Source organism: Cynara cardunculus, assembly GCF_001531365.2.
Source record: "Cynara cardunculus var. scolymus isolate 2C chromosome LG 1, CcrdV1, whole genome shotgun sequence".
Classification (NCBI taxonomy): domain Eukaryota; kingdom Viridiplantae; phylum Streptophyta; class Magnoliopsida; order Asterales; family Asteraceae; genus Cynara; species Cynara cardunculus.
The window spans coordinates 11,090,415-11,108,917 of NC_037528.1; the positions used below are offsets into that span (position 1 = coordinate 11,090,415).

General features: G+C 34.2%; 3 protein-coding genes across 4 annotated transcripts; 2 read left to right on the forward strand and 1 right to left on the reverse strand.

Moving 5' to 3' along the window:
* The first annotated feature begins 1,476 nt into the window (after positions 1 to 1,476).
* On the forward strand, positions 1,477 to 5,905 carry LOC112516597. The gene is made up of 5 exons (XM_025123735.1): positions 1,477 to 1,547; positions 3,275 to 3,528; positions 4,550 to 4,761; positions 4,850 to 5,117; positions 5,474 to 5,905. Exons 2-5 carry the CDS (start codon positions 3,277 to 3,279, stop codon positions 5,762 to 5,764), a joined length of 1,023 nt encoding a protein of 340 aa, XP_024979503.1. The 5' UTR covers positions 1,477 to 1,547; positions 3,275 to 3,276; the 3' UTR covers positions 5,765 to 5,905.
* Positions 5,906 to 10,729: 4,824 nt separating this feature from the next.
* Positions 10,730 to 13,252, forward strand: LOC112524695 (60S ribosomal protein L10a-like). Of its 2 annotated transcripts, none has more exons than XM_025134645.1 (6): positions 10,730 to 10,789; positions 11,048 to 11,085; positions 11,650 to 11,869; positions 12,376 to 12,541; positions 12,678 to 12,883; positions 12,995 to 13,252. In XM_025134645.1, exons 2-6 carry the CDS (start codon positions 11,081 to 11,083, stop codon positions 13,046 to 13,048), a joined length of 651 nt encoding a protein of 216 aa, XP_024990413.1. In that variant the 5' UTR covers positions 10,730 to 10,789; positions 11,048 to 11,080; the 3' UTR covers positions 13,049 to 13,252. The 2 variants fall into 2 exon arrangements, with proteins under 2 accessions (XP_024990413.1, XP_024990422.1); XM_025134654.1 differs by having other exon boundaries at positions 10,773 to 10,789; positions 11,045 to 11,085.
* A 1,298-nt stretch (positions 13,253 to 14,550) lies between these two features.
* LOC112500252 (monothiol glutaredoxin-S7, chloroplastic) lies at positions 14,551 to 18,503 on the reverse strand. Its single transcript, XM_025103658.1, has 3 exons — positions 18,258 to 18,503; positions 15,493 to 15,762; positions 14,551 to 14,764 (listed from the first exon to the last, which is right to left on the reverse strand). Exons 1-3 carry the CDS (start codon positions 18,463 to 18,465, stop codon positions 14,709 to 14,711), a joined length of 534 nt encoding a protein of 177 aa, XP_024959426.1. The 5' UTR covers positions 18,466 to 18,503; the 3' UTR covers positions 14,551 to 14,708.

Genomic DNA, 18,503 nt, shown 5'->3' on the forward strand with positions numbered 1-18,503 from the left:
CTAATAGTTTAATACTTTAAGTAATATTTTCTATTAAGTTTTTAACTTAGTTATTTTGTATTTGCAAATTGTATAAATAATTAATTATTTCATTAAAAAACGAAATATGAATAATTTTATATTTTAACAAAATGAAACTTAAACATGACACTTGTATAATCATAAAACATCTGATAAAATGAAATATCATTAGCAAAAAAAATTAAGAAAACATAATATTGGCTGAAGTTTTGTGCCAAATTAATAACTTAAAACTAAATAAGGTAACATAAATTTATAACGCAGAAAATATAAATTAAAAGAACATATCGGACTCCAGAAGTAGAGATGGTAAGTGATAATAATGTTGGACTTCTGGAAATTATTGCTCAACATATTAAAAAAAACCAAGGAGAGGGATGCTAATATTTTACTTTGAAATGCATTAATTGAACATTTATAGGACGAATATGTTAACTTCGAGATCTAATTTAATTTAATTTGTTTTTGGATGCATGTCTTCTTCTATAATTTAATTATTGTAATTTAATTTGCTTTTAATGTAATATTTATCAATTGGAAATTGTCATTTTAAATTTAACGATGTTTTCATTAAATAAGTTATTTTAAAATTCAAGTGGTGATTATTTATTGATTATAAAAACTAATATATATATATATATATATATATATTATAATTAATATGTTTTAATAAAATAGTATAATAATAAACACATATATTATTTTATTATTATTATAATAAAAAAAGACCCATTATTTTTAGGGAAATTAATTAAAATAGTCATTTTTTATAAGGTTTCAATTTTTTTTGTAGAGCTGAATGAAAAATGTAAATTTTTTATGCGGATCTAGTAAAAAATTTAATCTCTTTTTTACGGATAGGGGTAGAAAATGTAATTTATTTTAGCTAGTCCGCAATTGCGGACGTGGTTTTGCAGACCTGTGACTATTTTAGTAAACTTAAGAGAAAATGACTAGAAAGTGAAACAAACCTTGAAAAATAGTTATTTAAATGAAATTTTCTTTATTTTTTAATGTTGTAAGGGTAGTTTACCAAAAACTTACTCGTTAATTGTTTACAAATAAAATTCAACACGATTACTTATTTACAAGGTAAGATCTTAGTTCATCAAAACGACATCATATGCAATAATTTACTCGATAAGCTCTTATCGTGGTAAGAGTTATCGCATTCACTTACCAGGTAAGATTCTTGTTCTTTCTCTCGTTCTTACCGGATAAAATTCTTAGTCCTTATCATATTCATCTCCTAAGATAATATTACTTGATAAATGCTTAACCAAATAAGTGTTTGATGAACCACCTAGTAGTGTTTTATAACGATTGAATTACATATCGGGGTAAAGGACATCGTAAACGACATCGGTAAGATTCAAAAACTGTACATAAACGCAAACTTCCAAACGCAAACGTTATCACTAACGTTTTGCAAGTAAGGTGTCATAGGCTGATTCAATAAAGATACGATCATATGCCATGAAAACATTACCTTCACTCCAACCGCAACTCTGTTCCACTTTCCACTGGTAAGTTTTCTGGTGATTTTCATACTCTTTTCTTGATGGATTTCTTTAAAACTTCGAGAGGGGGGGGGGGGGGGGGGTTGTAGTACACACTTGTGCTCGTTCATTACCTGATTTAATTGCAGTTAAGGAATCGTGTTTTTCAATATTGTATTGTAGATAATCCAGTTATTTGAGCCCTATATTAGTTTTAGTTCGCTGATCGGATTTAGAATAATTCCAAGATATGTTAACTGTTGTTATTCATGTGTGAGGTGATTAAAAAGCCCTAAAACCTGTAGCGGAACTGCGATTTCATTAGTTGCTGAAAATTTACAGGAAAGAGGGATCAGAACCTGAATGCTATTGTTTCTGCTTGTGTGATCCATACTGCTCTTAGATTTTTCTCCTTGTGATTGTGCATTGTGTTGATAGATCCCTTGTTTGTTGTTTGTGTAACCTATTTCTCTTAGGGCACATCTGGTTTGATGGAATGGTTTCGTGGGATTTGAATTTCTTGAAAGGATTTGGAATTGTAAGGATTTGGGTTTGGAATCTTTGGTATCTTTGACCTGAAGTATTTGGAATGAAATTGAATTTCATTCTTTATAAATAATTCATAAAAACAAATTATAAATGATTTTTATTAATTGATTATTACAAACAAATATTTTTAACATATTTTAAAATATTATTACATACAAATCCTACGAAATCCCTTTAAATACCAACCACCCCCTGAGATTTCAAATCCTATGTTTGTGGGATCTCAATGAAATCCTGGAATTTCAAATCTAAGAAGTCCTCCTTCAAACTAAATGTGATTGAAATAGAATTCAATTCCAAATCCCTCCAAATACAATCCAATCTTACAAACCAAACGTGACCTGATGCATTTTCTGTTTGCTGTTTCTTTTATTTATTTATTTTGCAATTTCACGAAAGCAGCCTCTCTGCCCCTTGGGTATAGGCAAGCAAAGGTCTGACCTGAGAAGCGAATTACGATTTTCAATTATTTTCTTCGAGTTTTCCATCTCTTGGAAGTGATACGTTTCATTTTCATTTGGAACATTAAGAAGTCCTTTATCTGTGGCAGGAATTACATAAGCATTCAAAAATCATCACAAATTCGAGTTCACAAGTCTTGAGCAATCGAATTTGTGATTTTTTGAACGTTTGTGTAATTTCTGGGTAGAAAAAGGACCCCATGTTACAAATGAACGTAATGAATCGATTTCAAAGGATGAAAACTCGTAGAGAAGAATTGTTGGATGCAATTTCCTTCTCATTTTTAATGACATTGTACTTTTTTATTTTATATTATGTTAATTAAACGTGTGCCCGGGTCGCCATAGGTTTAGATTTGCCACTGATGATGTTCATCATTTTCCATTTTATGTGATATATACCACCCAAAGATTAAAGTTTGCTTGAGATTTATAAATACTTGATGTATAAATTATGAAAACAATCTATTTCCTTTCATGCATTTGGTTTTTTCACTTACAACTTGTGCACATGTATGTATATTAGTACGTATAAATGCGTCCTGTAATCTTTAACTTTTTGGAATCGCTCAATCCCTGTATGCAAGTATCCCGTACTTGTATCCCCATGCATAACATAGCTACGAATGCTTGGTTTAGTTTCACGGACCATTTCTTTCGCATCTATTTTTCTTTAATGATTTCCTGGTACTGAAGTGCTAAATGGAGTTGTTGACAATTATTATGGTGCCTTCTTCTTTGTAGCAATGATTGTAGAGATCGCGGTTGCGGTTGTTGGTGGTTTTCTAGGATGGATTTATATGCAAATCCAGCCACCACCTCCTAGAGTTTGTGGATCACCAGGTGGTCCTCCTATTACCTCACCCCGAGTCCAACTTACTGATGGAAGGCATTTATCTTACAAAGAGTCGGGTGTCTCCAAGGACAAGGCCAAGTATAAGATCATTGTAATTCATGGCTTTGATAGCTCCAAAGACATGAAACTACCTATTTCTCAGGTATCATTGCACTTCACCATTTAATGTTGATATAAATTCTTCTCCCTTTGTCCCATGAAAATTTTAATGTGTTACATAACACAGTTTTACGAGTGTTCGACTATTTTCCAAATCTCTACAATGCAATTTAATAATGACAAGAGAATTGTGAACCCAAATCAAACGTCATCAATATTTTGCATCGAAGGTAATGGGTAAACATGAAAATGCAGTGTTTAAGCTCACCAAAATGGAAATCTTGCAATTTTTTTGGAAAAGGATTCTACATAAGAGGGAGACTAAGAAACTGTTTGGTTGGTTTTCCACTAAGTCCTATATGAATAAAGTTGTATGTGTGGATTAATCTGTCTGTATAGATTGTGAATGTTTTTGTTCGGAAGGGATTTTTCATAGGTGGAAGGAGCGTGTTTATTAATTGGGATGAACATGTTTGGAAAAAACTTGGATTTATGCATAAAACTTCCCCCTAGAATCTTACTGAATAAGCCACTTTCTATATCATTAAGCCACTACCAAAAAGTCATGTATCGCTGACCGAATAAGTTGCGAGTCCCATTAAGCTGCTAACAAACAGGCGGCCCAGTAGTTAATCTTGAGGGTTAGCTCAACTGACAAATAAAGACTAGGCCTTGGTGTTCCTCCCTATAGGTGTGGCCTATTCGAGTCTCCTCAAACCATTGGGAATTTTCATGGCTGTTATCTGTCTGTAAGGCCCCATGGGACTAGTGTGCGCAAGCTAGCCGGAACATCCAAGGTTACCAAAAAAGTAGCCCATTCTATTAGTTGGCAACAAAGGATCTCAGCATCTCACAAACCCTGCTTAGCATCCATGGCTTAATGGTTAAACATTTGAAGTCCTTAGACAACTCGTAGTTTTTATTCCGTATCCATGCTTCCTGTCAATTACATGCATCTTGGGTCTTACCTTGTATTGGTTTACCACACTACTAGCTTTTTCCTTTTGCTTTCTCGTGTGTCCATGAAGGTTCTACTCTTCTGATATCTCATCTTATAATGACAGGAACTTATTGAGGAGCTGCAAATTTACATTCTGTCATTTGACAGAGCAGGTTACGGAGAGAGTGATCCACATCCAAAGCGCTCAGTTAAGAGTGAAGCATTTGATGTTCAAGAACTAGCCGATAAGTTGCAAGTTGGTGCCAAGTTCTACGTGATTGGATTATCAATGGGTGCATATGCTGTTTGGAGTTGTCTCGCATACATACCACACAGGCATGACATATTTTCCTTTCATTTTTCATTTACGTCCTTCTTGTGTGCACCATACTTTGTTTTCATACATTGAAAATTGTGATCGAAGGTTGTCAGGAGTTTCGCTTGTCGTTCCATTTGTCAATTACTGGTGGCCATGTTTACCTGCTAATTTGGCTAAAGAATGCTTCGAGCTACTGCTTGTTCAAGACCGATGGACATTTCGTGTGGCACATTACGCCCCGTGGCTGTTCCAGTGGTGGATGAATCAAAAATTGTTTCCATCGTTAAGCATAATGGCTGGAAATATGGATATATTTTGCCAATCAGATTTGGAGTTCTTGAAGAAACTGCCACCAAACCCAGATGATACACAGGTAAAATAATCACTGTTTCTGCCATTTCATTGCATAAATGAACTTCAAATTGGCATAGAGCTTGAATACCTTCTCAGTTATGTTGCAGACTTGCAGTTCATGTTAGATATGCAAAAAAGCCCAAAGCCCGGATCTAGCAAACCCGAGACCCAGGACCAGGTCTAAAAAGCCCGAGTAGGCTCATTTTCACACCCAAAGCCTGGTCCCAAACAAGCCCACTCTTTTTCGGCTTATTGAAAATGGCTTGGATGGGCTAGAACCAGGCCCAAATAGCCCGGGCTTTGTGCATCTCTATAGTCCAGCTCATTACTATTTATTCTAAAATCTGATTGATGTCGCATGTTTACGTACGTTAGGAAAAGATACGTCAGCAAGGTGTTTACGAATCTCTCTATCGTGACATAATGGCTGGTTATGGAAAATGGGAGTTCGACCCTTTTGATGTTAGTAATCCTTGGCCAGAAAACGATGGCGCTGCTCATATTTGGCAGGGGTACGAAGACAAAATCATACCATATAAACTCAACCGGTTTCTTTCTCAAAAGCTTCCTTTTGTTCAGTATCATGAGGTTCCTGGTAAAGGTCATTTCTTAGCTTTCGAAAGCACTCTGTGTGATGAAATATTTCGTACACTTTTGGTTGGATGAACCAAAGTGACACGAGCGTGAGTGGATTCATCGTTTTTAATTTGGTAACGTGACGCATATTAGCATCCTAGACTGTGACGCAACGTTATGAGATTGTGATCTGATAACCGAAAATAAATTTGGTTGTTATATATGCGTAAATCTATAGTCTAAAACTAAAATCTGGTTTTCATTTTCCGTTGTCATTTATATGCTAGAATTCGACAAAAATGATGTGACAAATAGATGTCGTTTGAAACTTTATTCTATTTTCGAGTCACCAAAAAAGATGTTATACCGATACCGAAAGGCAATCAAGCCATGCTTCATTCAGGTTTCCTTTGTCCCAGGACGGTAATGTCTTCGAATCGCTTCTGCATTACACCATCGTCACGTTAAAAGAAAAGATCATGGAATTAGAGCAATCACATTTGTTCAATGGTCGTAACACGGCACTTGGCCTTAGAATGTGATTCTTTTTCAACGTCTTAACCCGCCCGATGACCCAAATAGCAAAAAGAGAAACATGGATTACACAATAAAAATCGACATTACCCCAACGTTGTTTCTCTCCCAGAGTTTACGAACTCCATAATCGACCGCCTGAAACACAATGTCAACATATGTGTAATAATAAATCCAGGTATGTTTGTAAATGAATGTGAATGGTGTAAAGCGGACGGACCCGTTCACCGAAAAAGGCGCCGAGGATGACGAACGTGACGTTGACACAATTACGTCGACCGAGGATTCTGTATGGTCCGTCGAGAAGGGAAGAGCGCTTGGGCATGGTGGTAACGTTTCTTGTCGAAGAAATGTCGTTTGGTTTTGCGATCAAAGGAGGTGGAGGTGGAGGTGGAGGTGGTGGTGGTTTTTGTTGTATTTTTTGTTGGATTTATGAACGGAAGTGTGTCGCGTTTCTGAATTCTTACGGAGAAAAAAACGGTTCAAAACTCCAATGGTCAACTATTCACTCCTTTGAATTTTTCAAAATGCTTGTGTTTATGAGAAAAATCATTTTTGAACACGAGGGTGGTTTTGGGATTATGAAATTATAAAATTTCATTCCGTTAAAATATCATTTTATTTATTTCTGAAATTCATTGGATTTTAAAGATTTTTTTCACTAAAAGATAATGAATCAAACAAACGGATGAAATTTGTCTAAAAGGAATTTAAAATTCCAGTTTCATCATATTCCTCCAAATTTTACGAACCAAACGTCATCTTAGGTGATTTAAGTTTCACTTAAATCATTCTTTGGGCATTTTTAATATTCGTACTCAAATTCAACAAATTGGATCCTAGATTCAACCGTGTTTCACATACACGGTTGAAAGCCTCCCTGTCCAGTGTGCTTCTTAAATTAAACCATCTTCTGTTTGCCTTGCTAAGATTTTCTTTCCCTGTTGGTCAAACTTTTGCATATTCGGTAACATAATATGAGTGTAATATTCATAGCCTGGGATGTTACAAATGGCATTAGAGTCGGGAACCAGAATGTTGTGGCAATGAGGACGTTGGACTCCTAATGGGAGTGGATCATAAGCTCCCACATTGGTTGGGGATGGGAGCAAAGGTTTTCTTGCAAGGGATTTAATACCTTCTCAATTAGAAGCGTTTTGAACTGTGAGTCCAAGTGTGGATAAAACGGATAATATTTGGTACGGTTAACATGAGATGTTACAGATGGTATCAGAGCCGGGAACCAAACTATTGTGCCAGTGACGAAGGCTCCTAAAGGGATGGATTATAAGAGCCTACATCGGTTGGGGAAGGGAACAATGTTTGCCTTATAAAGGATTACATTTTAAAACCGCGAGTCTAAGTGTGGGTAAAACTTACAGTTGGTATCAAAGCCGGGGAACCAGACTGTTTTGCGAGCGAGAAGTGCTCTACAACCGTGGGTTTAGATGTGGACAAAACAAACAGTATTTGATATGGTTAGACTGGGATGTTACATATTCTTCCATTGGGATATGGAATTTGATTTGCGTGGCTCATTTTTTAGTTGTGTCATTAGGGTAAGCAACATTATCTAATCAAAGGTCGGGGCACAAGGATCTTAGTACCATTCAGGTGTGAAGAACATGTGAGGTGAATACAATAAACACAAATCTCACTCATATCTATATTTTCTATATGAAGTAAAAAAGACGTTTTTGTGGGATAGATGAGGCGACAAAGACGGCCCGTTCTTGATATTTCATGGGTTTTAGGCGAAATATAAAAAGGAGTCCTCAACAAGTACGAAAAAAATATGTTGTTTTTATCATTAGAAATAACATTGAATTCAAATAATATTAATAATTCATATAAAACTGTTTTTCCAAATATTCCTAAACGTAAAATCAATCAATTAAATTCAAATTAATATTATCTACCATATCATATTTACATAACATCATTAATCCTTATCACCATAAAAAACATCATATGATATACCTTAATATATAGATTAACATCGTTTGAGGTCACAATGTTGATCATTCTAAGTAACACTCTATGTAAATTAATATTAATCAAACGAGTTTCCATCTCACACATGTTAAAGTTTTTCATCACCGTTTAAACTTCTAGGTTTAAACATCTTTTTTGAAACCATCAATTAGAATCAAATGTCATATTAGTTATAGTTTGAGATCTTATTCTTATTTTAAAGATAAGAGAGTACTTGAAATTCATCTACTAAATATTACGTAATAAGAAGTCATTGGTGCATGAATCACAATTGTAGTTTTGAAATACTAAATATAGATATAAACTGAACCATCTCATATAGTTGATATTTTTTTTTTCAAACAATAAAAGTTTTCTTAGGTGGCGTTTGTTTTTTAAGTGGTGCTGAGTCTGAAGTCTGATTTCATTTCTGATTTTTAAGAGGTGGTGTTGAAGTCTGAAATCTGAATCAGTCAAACTGTTTGTTTTTGTAAACTGACAAACGTCTGAAATCTGAATCAATAGTTTGCTTTTGTAGCCAACAAACATATGAATATGAATAATTTTTGATTTCACTTATGTTTATGTTCCCAAGATTCCTATAATTCTTCCTTCTTCTCGAGATCAAGCCTTCCATTCTCAATCTCCACCCTCATCCCACCACCATCAACCACTGTCCACCACCACTCCTTCTCTAAAATCCAACGCCCAAATTCACCTCTAAAAAGGAGCAAATCTCCATCGTGATGAAAACTACAGTGACGAAAACTACACGGACGAAATACCTTGATTCACGAGGATAAAGGTGAGCAACTACTGGTTTGCACAGGAAGGAAAATACACAGTGGCGAAAACCCACATGGAAGAAAACCCTCTTGATTTGGATCTGATTTGGGTCGATTTGAAGCCACCAGAGGCGATGGAGGGTGAAGTTGATCGAATGATGAAGTAGAAATTGGTTCTCTGGATAATCTTCAGGACTAAGAGAAAAATAAGTGGCTAGATTATCACTTAATTTTAAGAAGAAAATAAGGGATAAGTGACTCTGAAATAAAAAGAAAAACAAACGGTCTGAATTGTCTTATGTCTAAATTTTTTATCTATTCTAAGTACTAACTTTTATTGATACTAACATATTATTATATTATAAAAAAAGTGAGCTTTTATTTCTTGTGGGCTCTGGGCATACATTCAGTCCGTCCACCCTGAGGAAGAACCCTAGATGAAGGGAACAATGTTAGTGCATATAGAGGATTTGAGAACGATAAATTGGTTTTAATAATTTTTTTTACTTTAGAAATTTCCTAGTCAGTTACAGATAATTTTTTTTGTTGTTAAAAAGATGTAAATAACCAATTTTTAAAAGTTTAATATTATATTTATTAAAAAAATAAAGTATTTGACTAAAACTCTTGAAAATAAATTTTTATGCATAAAATACTGTATATTAATGAATATTACTTAAAATTCAAGATTATAAGTAGGATGTGCATGAGTACATCTTATTAAAGCTTTATGTTTGATTCGTGTAACTAACTGCAGATAAACATAATCAAATACATGATAAGCATTATTTTAAATATAAAAAATCTAAAATATATTTAAGATAATGATTGAGTTTTAACAGATTACTTAATTATTATCTTAAAAAAATATTTTATTAAACCAAAAATAAGTTAATTTGTTTTTAAACTTCAATCAAATTATAATAAGAAATTGAATTAAAGAAATTACATAAAAACGAAAACTTTTAAATAATTAATTTGATATTAATATTGCCTATTTTTTGTCAAAATTTTATAATATCTTCAAATTTATATTTCGTTAAAAAAGAAAAACATTTTCGTTTTCTCAAAACCAAATAAAAATCATATTATAATATCGATAGAACCAAAATATAAAACGAAACGTTAAAATAAATATGTATCTCGCTGCATTGCGCGCGTACTCTTCTAATATTTATTAAAAAAAAGGATCAGTAACTTATGGGTTGTTTGTTTACCTCTTAATAGTTTCATTAAGAGACAACCTCTGAACCGTTAAGAGGTGAATCTTGTTTGACAAAAAAAAAATCTTGTTTGACAAAAAAAAGTCCGCCTCTTAATGGTTTGAAAACCATCTGAATGATTATGTATTCTGGATCTCCCTTAACCACTAAGAGCCCTTATTTCATTATATATAATTACCAAACAATTATATTTCATTTTGCACTATATCATGAGAGTCTCTTAATCATTCTGACCACTTAATCATTCTGCACCATATCATTCAACAATTGCCAAACAACCCCTTAATATTTAAAACAGAAAAATTTAATGATTTTCTCCATTAAAAAATAGTTTAATAATTTAACCAATCAAAATAAAAAAATTTAATGGTTTTTTCCTCAAACTTTTCCTATAAAATTATTTAAACATTTTAGAATTGAAATAATCATCATACTTCTCTGCCTTAGTCTAAAACTAATGGGCCAATTAAAGGCCCGAATAGCTGAGGCCCATCTGCATCATTTTGGATTTAGGGTTTCAACCTCATATATGATCGCCTGTGTTTCCTGCGCAACGATATCGGCACTTTCAAACCCTACTCGCAGGGTTCTTAACAGAGGTATGATCTTCTTACACTCTCAAGCTGTTGATCTCTTCGTTCGATTATTCGTGGTTAACATTCTTTTGATTCGTCCGGATGCTTGATTTCTTCATACCTTGATAGCAGATGATACGATTTGTCGTAATTAGATGTTTGTTTTTGATTTAATAGCATGTTGTTATCAATCATACGAACTTAGACTTATTGTGTCGGTGTGTTGATGAAAAGGCTAATTATGATGTTGAACTCATGGTCTTTGTATTTGATTCTTAGCAGAAGTGAAGGTTAGCGAAAGGAAAATTTCCGAACATGAGGTATGGTTATAGATTCAGACTTTTGAATTCAACTTGTTTCTTGATGATTTAGTTAAGATTTTGTTTTTGAATTTTTGACTAAGTTATCCATGATCGGTTTCAAGTTTCATTATCGTCGATTTAGATGAATTTCTGTAGGAATGTGAATGCATTTTGTAACCTTATCAATGTAATAGCGCCTATTTTATATGTGATACCCTGGCGAGTGATTTTTTTTTGATGCCTTATGTAGCTGAACTCAGCTTGTGTTGGTTCATTCTACTGCTTATACAAATTTGCTTTTATTGAAAGGCTTAGGATAACGCATGACGATAGAGGTTTTTGCAAATCAAGATTTTAGAGTATATGTAACTTTTGTATTCACAAACTCTATTTCTCCATTAATATGTATATTTGACGATTCTTCATTTTTTTTAGCACATAAAAACTTTGAATTTATCTTAAATCTGAAGACCCTTAAGTTTTCAATTGAATTTATTGTTAGTTGCGAGTGATTATTGTTGTAGAAATGGTGTAGCAAACATTGTTGATGAACATTAAAAATCCGTGTATTTGATTCTGCAGTAAGCTTCAAAGCGAAGCCCTCAGAGAGGCAATTACTCAGATTACTACCGATGCAAAGGAAAAGAAACGTAACTTCACTGAGACCATCGAGCTCCAGATCGGCTTGAAGAACTACGACCCTCAAAAAGACAAACGTTTCAGTGGTACCGTGAAATTGCCTCACATTCCACGTCCCAAATTGAAAGTTTGTATGCTTGGAGATGCCCAGCATGTTGAAGAGGTAATTTTTGAGTATAAGGTTTTCATATTTGGTACAACATGTGGATAAACTATGAGCCTTCTTTAGTTTTATATCAACCTATATGACAAATCATAGCTTGAATTAAGGCATTAAGGTCTATAATCTAAGCTTATCAATTTGCTTTATATATACATCAAGACTGCTGGCCAGCCATTCTTTAGTTATATATAGTATATTGCTACTTGTAATTTGCAAAGTTATACTTTATAATAATCGTCTATCATTGTTTTAGTTGGGCTTCAAATATGCCAATTGCGACATACATGAGGGAGTCTAATCTTTAGAGTCTTTTCACTAGCGTTAGATGACTACAAGTTGTCTTTATTGGCATATGTATGAATTATAATATCATGAGACAGGGCTTCTAAAACACTGTTGTTTTACAGGATAAATCAGGTTTTTGTCCATGTTTTGTTTAATTGTCAAACTGTTCTCTCTTTCATGTCATTATAGACAAATTAATTTCTTCTTTAACTTGTGTACAGGCTCAAAAGATTGGTCTTGAATATATGGATGTTGAGGGTCTGAAAAAGTTGAACAAGAACAAGAAGTTGGTGAAGAAACTTGCTAAGAAACACCAAGCTTTCTTGGCTTCTGAGTCTGTCATCAAGCAGATTCCTCGTTTGTTGGGCCCTGGTCTAAACAAGGCAGGTATGTGTATCTATTTCAAGTTTTCAACTTTAGTTTCTCTGTTTTCTCTTGTTTGCCTTTGTAAAAAATTACACAGGTCTATTTTATCTTTTAAATACAACTCTGGTAACATGATTCCTGTGACGTTTAACTGCAGGTAAGTTCCCTACTCTTGTTACCCACCAGGAATCCCTTGAGGCCAAGGTAAATGAGACCAAAGCAACTGTAAAGTTCCAACTGAAAAAGGTGCTCTGCATGGGAGTTGCTGTTGGAAACTGCAGCATGGAGGATAAACAGATCTTCCAGAATGTGCAAATGAGCGTTAACTTTCTTGTTTCTTTGCTGAAGAAGAATTGGCAAAACGTGAGTCGTCTCTTCCCTTGTTAACTAGATCTGGCATTCAACTGAATTAGTAAGATGATGTATGTTGATGAGTTTTCTTATGCATTGTTTCATTTGAATGGATTCTCTCAGGTGAGGTGCTTATACTTGAAGACAACAATGGGAAAGCCGGTTCGCATCTTTTAAGCAGTTTATTTATGTTTTCATTTTGGGTTAATGTTGAGGTTGGTACTTGAAAAGGTTGTTTCCCATCAACAGGAGATGTTCCATTTTGGTTGCTACTATATTTTTAGACGGTTCTCTTCAGACATTTATTATAATTGTTTTTTTATGTATTAGTTCTTTAGATTTCTCTCTTTCAATTTTACTGTGAACAAAAACTTCGTGATATGCAATTTTCCCTTCAGCTGCATCATTACAAGATAGGGTTATGGCATTAATGCGAGATTGGTAATGAATTTTTAAAACCATTTTGCCTTGCAATTGTATTTTTATGTTTAACAAAAAGGTTTTATTATCGAATAAATGTTTATTCGTTTCCGCACTTTTTGGGAAGATTCGTTTTTAAATTTGTCGATTTAATAGTTTTTTATGTACGAGTTTAAAAAAAATACTACATAATAATTCTTATTAGCAAGTTAAAAGGTAAAATATGCCATTATTCTTGGGGCGATTTGAATGTTTTCTGATAGCGCGTGATTGCCATGTCCAATTGTTGCAATGTATTAAAATTGTGTATTAGATTATAAAATCCAATGCTACTGCTTCCAGTCGAGATTGATGCAAGCAACGATGAACCTTCCATCACCATTGAAACTTAAAGGGTAGTTTGGTTGGGTTGTGACAATCTGAAATAATTGGAATGATCAATTTTGTTGATTAAAATACCAAAATATGTTCGAATTATTAGTTTACTTAAGAAATGGAATTAAATTCCATACATTCCACCATTCATGGATTTGGTTATTCCATTAAAATTGAGAAAAAATTTGATTTCGTTCAATCCCACTTTCTCAAAAAGACAATATTATTCTCATTTTTTTACTTGATTTACCTAGACCCATATGACCTCCATCTCATCCACCATCGACCACTAACATTCTGGACCACCACCGATCACCATGGATCTAAACCACCACGGATCTGAACTACCGCCGACAACCACCGATTTATAGGATACCACCGGCCACCACTGATCTAAACTACCGCCAGCCACCACCATTTTGAACCACAACCGACCACCACGGTTATAAAAGAGGTATTTGGTCATTTATCATTTATTCATTCTAATTCCGTAGCTACATTCTACCGAGCAGGCAAATTCCGAATTATTTTACAGTTTAATTCCAACTCGTTCCAACTAAATGCACGATTAAATTCCATTCCAACTTCAACAAAATCAAATTTTTTTTTTAAATTATACCAACCAAACACCCCTAAAGCCTGTTTTTATGTTTCTTGGCTCGTGGCTTATTATTTTATACGAAAAAATAAAAAAAATTATTAAGATTATAAAATTATAAAATATTTTGATAACATAATTAAAGTTAAAATCTAAAAAAAAGAATCTTTTGGATATGAAACTTAAACTTTTTTTAGGCATTTTAACTTTTGATTGTTTATGTCGAAAAATACTATTGGTAGATGATTGGCATGGTGATTGGTGAATGGTGAATGAATTGTATTCTGGTCTCTGGATGCATCTTTTCTCCATATAAATATATTACCTAAAGACAAATAAATATCCATTTTGTTTCATAAGTACAACTTACATAACCTCTATCGAGCTGCTGAAAACTCGAATACACAAGGCATGGAAATATGACATATTACAAACTTGAATCAATCACGAGCATAATGTCTTCTCCAATAATTCCTGCAACTCTCCGCTCTTGTATGCATCTGTAATACAAGATGGTTATTCACTATGAATGATGTATTGATGAGAGAAAATCTTGATAAAAATGCATCTAATTCGCAATGATATACAAAGTTGCCGCCGTAAGAACAGTCAGCAGTGAATAAAGCTCAGTTATTGATTACTAAGCAAGTTTTAAAACTGAACAACACCCTAATAACCATTCATCTGTAGGGTATGAACATGTGCATAAACATGCACACGCATAGAAAACGAGGAATATCAATTACTTGTATGCACTTGTGCATATCCGTGTTCCTTAGTTTTTCAACTTTTGGGGTTTCCCCACAAGCTCTCTCTCTCTCTCTCTCTCTCTCTCTCTCTCTCTCTCTGTCTATACATATATATACACATATACATATACATATATATGTGTGTGTGTGTGTGAAATTCAGGATGATGATCCACCGACAGCATTGGCTAATGACTATGAAGCACTTTTTTGCCATATCTCATGTTGACATGATAGGGATAAAAGGTCCTGTTGTCATTGTTGTAGGTATAAGTGTCTTGTTTATGGTGATAGCATTAGCATATACCATTATATTGGCAGGAACAAGTGAAGATGGCAATGTTATAAGAAAATGAAAATGAACTGAACACATGTGATCCTACCGTGTTTGCTACTGAGATGTATATTTCATGTTGCAATACTCGAGTAAGGGTATGCACAAAGTGGAAATATTTTGATAGCATGAGGGAATGAATTTACCAACGGCTATGTCACAACCCCCAAAGAACTCCCCATCAATGTAGAGTTGTGGAAATGTTGGCCACTGAGAATATTCCTTCAACCCTTGTCGCAACATTTCATTGTCCAAAATGTTGATTGTTTCAAAAGGTACATTGACTGTCCTCAAAATCTGCACAACTGTGTTTGAGAATCCACATTGTGGGAAGTCCTTGGTTCCCTTCATGAAAAGAATGACCTTGTGTGATGTAACAACTTTATCCAAAGTTGTTTTCAACTCAGGATTTAATGCTGCAAGTACGTGAGAAATGAAATAAGAACTTTTTCTTTCAACAAACTCACTTCATAAGAACAATGACAATCATTTATCAAGTTGATTGGCCCACAATAAACAATAGGGACATATACAAATGAGAACCGTAAATATATTGAGAAACTAGGAACCAACTCTTCATGTACTTTTCATGATGAATGTCGTGATAGATATTTATGATGAAAATCATTCATGATGAAAATGCTTGATATTCATGATGAATAACATTTATGACTATTCAAGGTTATTCATCATGAATGATACATGAGATAGTTGGTTCTCAAATTCTCAAAATATTTATGGTTCTCCTTTGAACTTTCCTCTCTCTCTCTCTCAATATATATATATATATATATATATACACACGTATATTGTGTGTGTGTGTGTGTGTGTGTGTATATATATATATATATATATTCCTAATATCCTAACCTCTCTTCTCTACTTCCCCTGATGTTAATCTGAGCCTACCCTACCTCTTGCAATGCCTGCCTATTAATAAAAGTATCCCTTCCCCGGTCTGTAACCAAATATCCCACTTAAAGATGAATTAGCCATCTTCAGCAGTGTTGCATCAAGTTGAAACCACCCCAAAACAAAGTAAAAGTTGGAATGCAATGATTTCTCACTTCAAAAAAAGTCGAATACATTTCTCAAGAATCTAACACAGGACCAACTACTGTATGCAATCTATAAGTTGTGACAAAAAAGGTATTTGTACAAGGTATCTATTTCTAATGACAGCTATCACACTCTGAATATAGGTAATGTATTTCTAACATCAATATGGAATCACATCCTAAGTAAGTAAGCATTAAAATTCCCCATGTCTAGCATTATGATAAACGACTACTGTATCCAACATAATAAAACAGATTAGCTCCATATTAATGACTGCTATAACTAAATATCACAGCAGATAGTATGTTTAGTAACGAAATCTTCATATAGTTGATAAGTTGACATGTGTCTAGATGCCTGTAACCCCACTAATTTTAGTAAATTTAGTTGAAATTCTATCAATTCATCCTCTTGCCTCAAAAAGCACTTCTTCAGCTCCTATCAACCACCTCAAATTTGTATCTTCATCATCCACTCATGTTCCTTGAGCTTTCACTAGGACTAAGAAGCTTCCATCAATATGTCATCCAAGTGCCTGAATCAAATTAGTATTACCAGGTAATTACAGCTTATGCAACAGAAGGTACATGCCTCAGAAGCCAACAGGAGGTGTCAGCCAATCTTGCTTCTTCAGAAGAAAACCATTGTTTTAAGTTGGTGATAAGGTGTAGTACCAAGAATCAAAGAAAAGAGGTTTAAGCAAGAATGCATTGCAAAGGGGTTGATCCCAATGAAACATGGTCAATCTCAAACTAGATTGGTTAGTTCATTTGTCACATGGTGGGATGTTCATGTTTTAGAAGGTTATAAGAGAGTAGTGTTGCACATGACATATATATACATAGAGAGAGAGAGAGAAGGTAGGATAAAATCTAGGTTATCGCAAAAGCTAGGATAGATGGTGGAGATGAGGTGATGATGTACAGGGGAAAGTAGTTTTGTGTGTGAACGGGAGGGGATCTAAAGGGAGAGTGAATGCAAAGACAAAAAAGGATAATGGATTTTCTTTAGCTCCCCTTTACACCATAGGCTAGTTTGAAAGTAACATCCCTTGATCCCACTCTAAAGTGGGCGGAATAGCATACTTCATTATATTGCATCAAAAGTTGTCGTAAATGGTGGTTATAGTAGTACAAAATTGTGGTTTGTGTAACAAAATCGCCTCTTCTTCCACTAGTTGTAGCTTCCTAGTGCAGGTGGTAACAACTTCAGTATCAACAGAGTGACCCAGATCATCCAGACCAATTATAAAGGGGAGTAAACTGAGATATATCCATAAAATGTTGCTTTTAAACATTTGGTTTGGTGTTTAGATCGGTTTGTGGCATGCTTCTCACTGATTGGTTACTGTATTGGCCTAGGCAAAGTCCAGTAATATGGCCTAAAAAAGATGATATCACCTAATATATTACCACATGATCTAGTCAGTCTACTAAAACCTTAACCTACAATCACAGGTTTCCATAGTTCTCACTCGTACCACACTAGCCAATTGACCTCTATACGGCTATACCCTTCAAATCTTCGCCAAAAGTTCTAAGAAAAAACCTAAAATTTCATTTTCTACATTAGAAACTAAAATCTCCTATATCTCAATTATTCAACTTTTTCAAACAATTTTATTACAGTACACAATCCGATGTGATATTCTTCAAATCTACAGGCATAATTCTAACTAATTTTGAAGATAAATGAAGTAACCACGATGACAAAAAAGAAATTTGGTCTTGATTAGACCGTGATGCCCAACTACTACAAATAACGGCAAACAGCGATTTATAGAAAGAATGTCTCAAAATCAACGTTCGACACAAAGAATTAAAACGACGGATAAGCGGATGAAAACGTATACCAGCAAAGCATCCTGTAGAACGAATCCTTCTTGAAGAAGCTCCGATTTTAATAGCGTCACATCCAAATCTTAAGCTGCCAAAGGTGTGTGAACGACAGTGGTAGCGCACTGAAGAGCGATTAATTGCGGTTGGTCCAGATACAAATTCGAACGACGGGATCCTTGATGAGGATGCTAATCGAGAGTAAACAACCATAGAAGATGACATCTTGGCCGACTGGAATGGAAAATTTTCGATCACTGGTA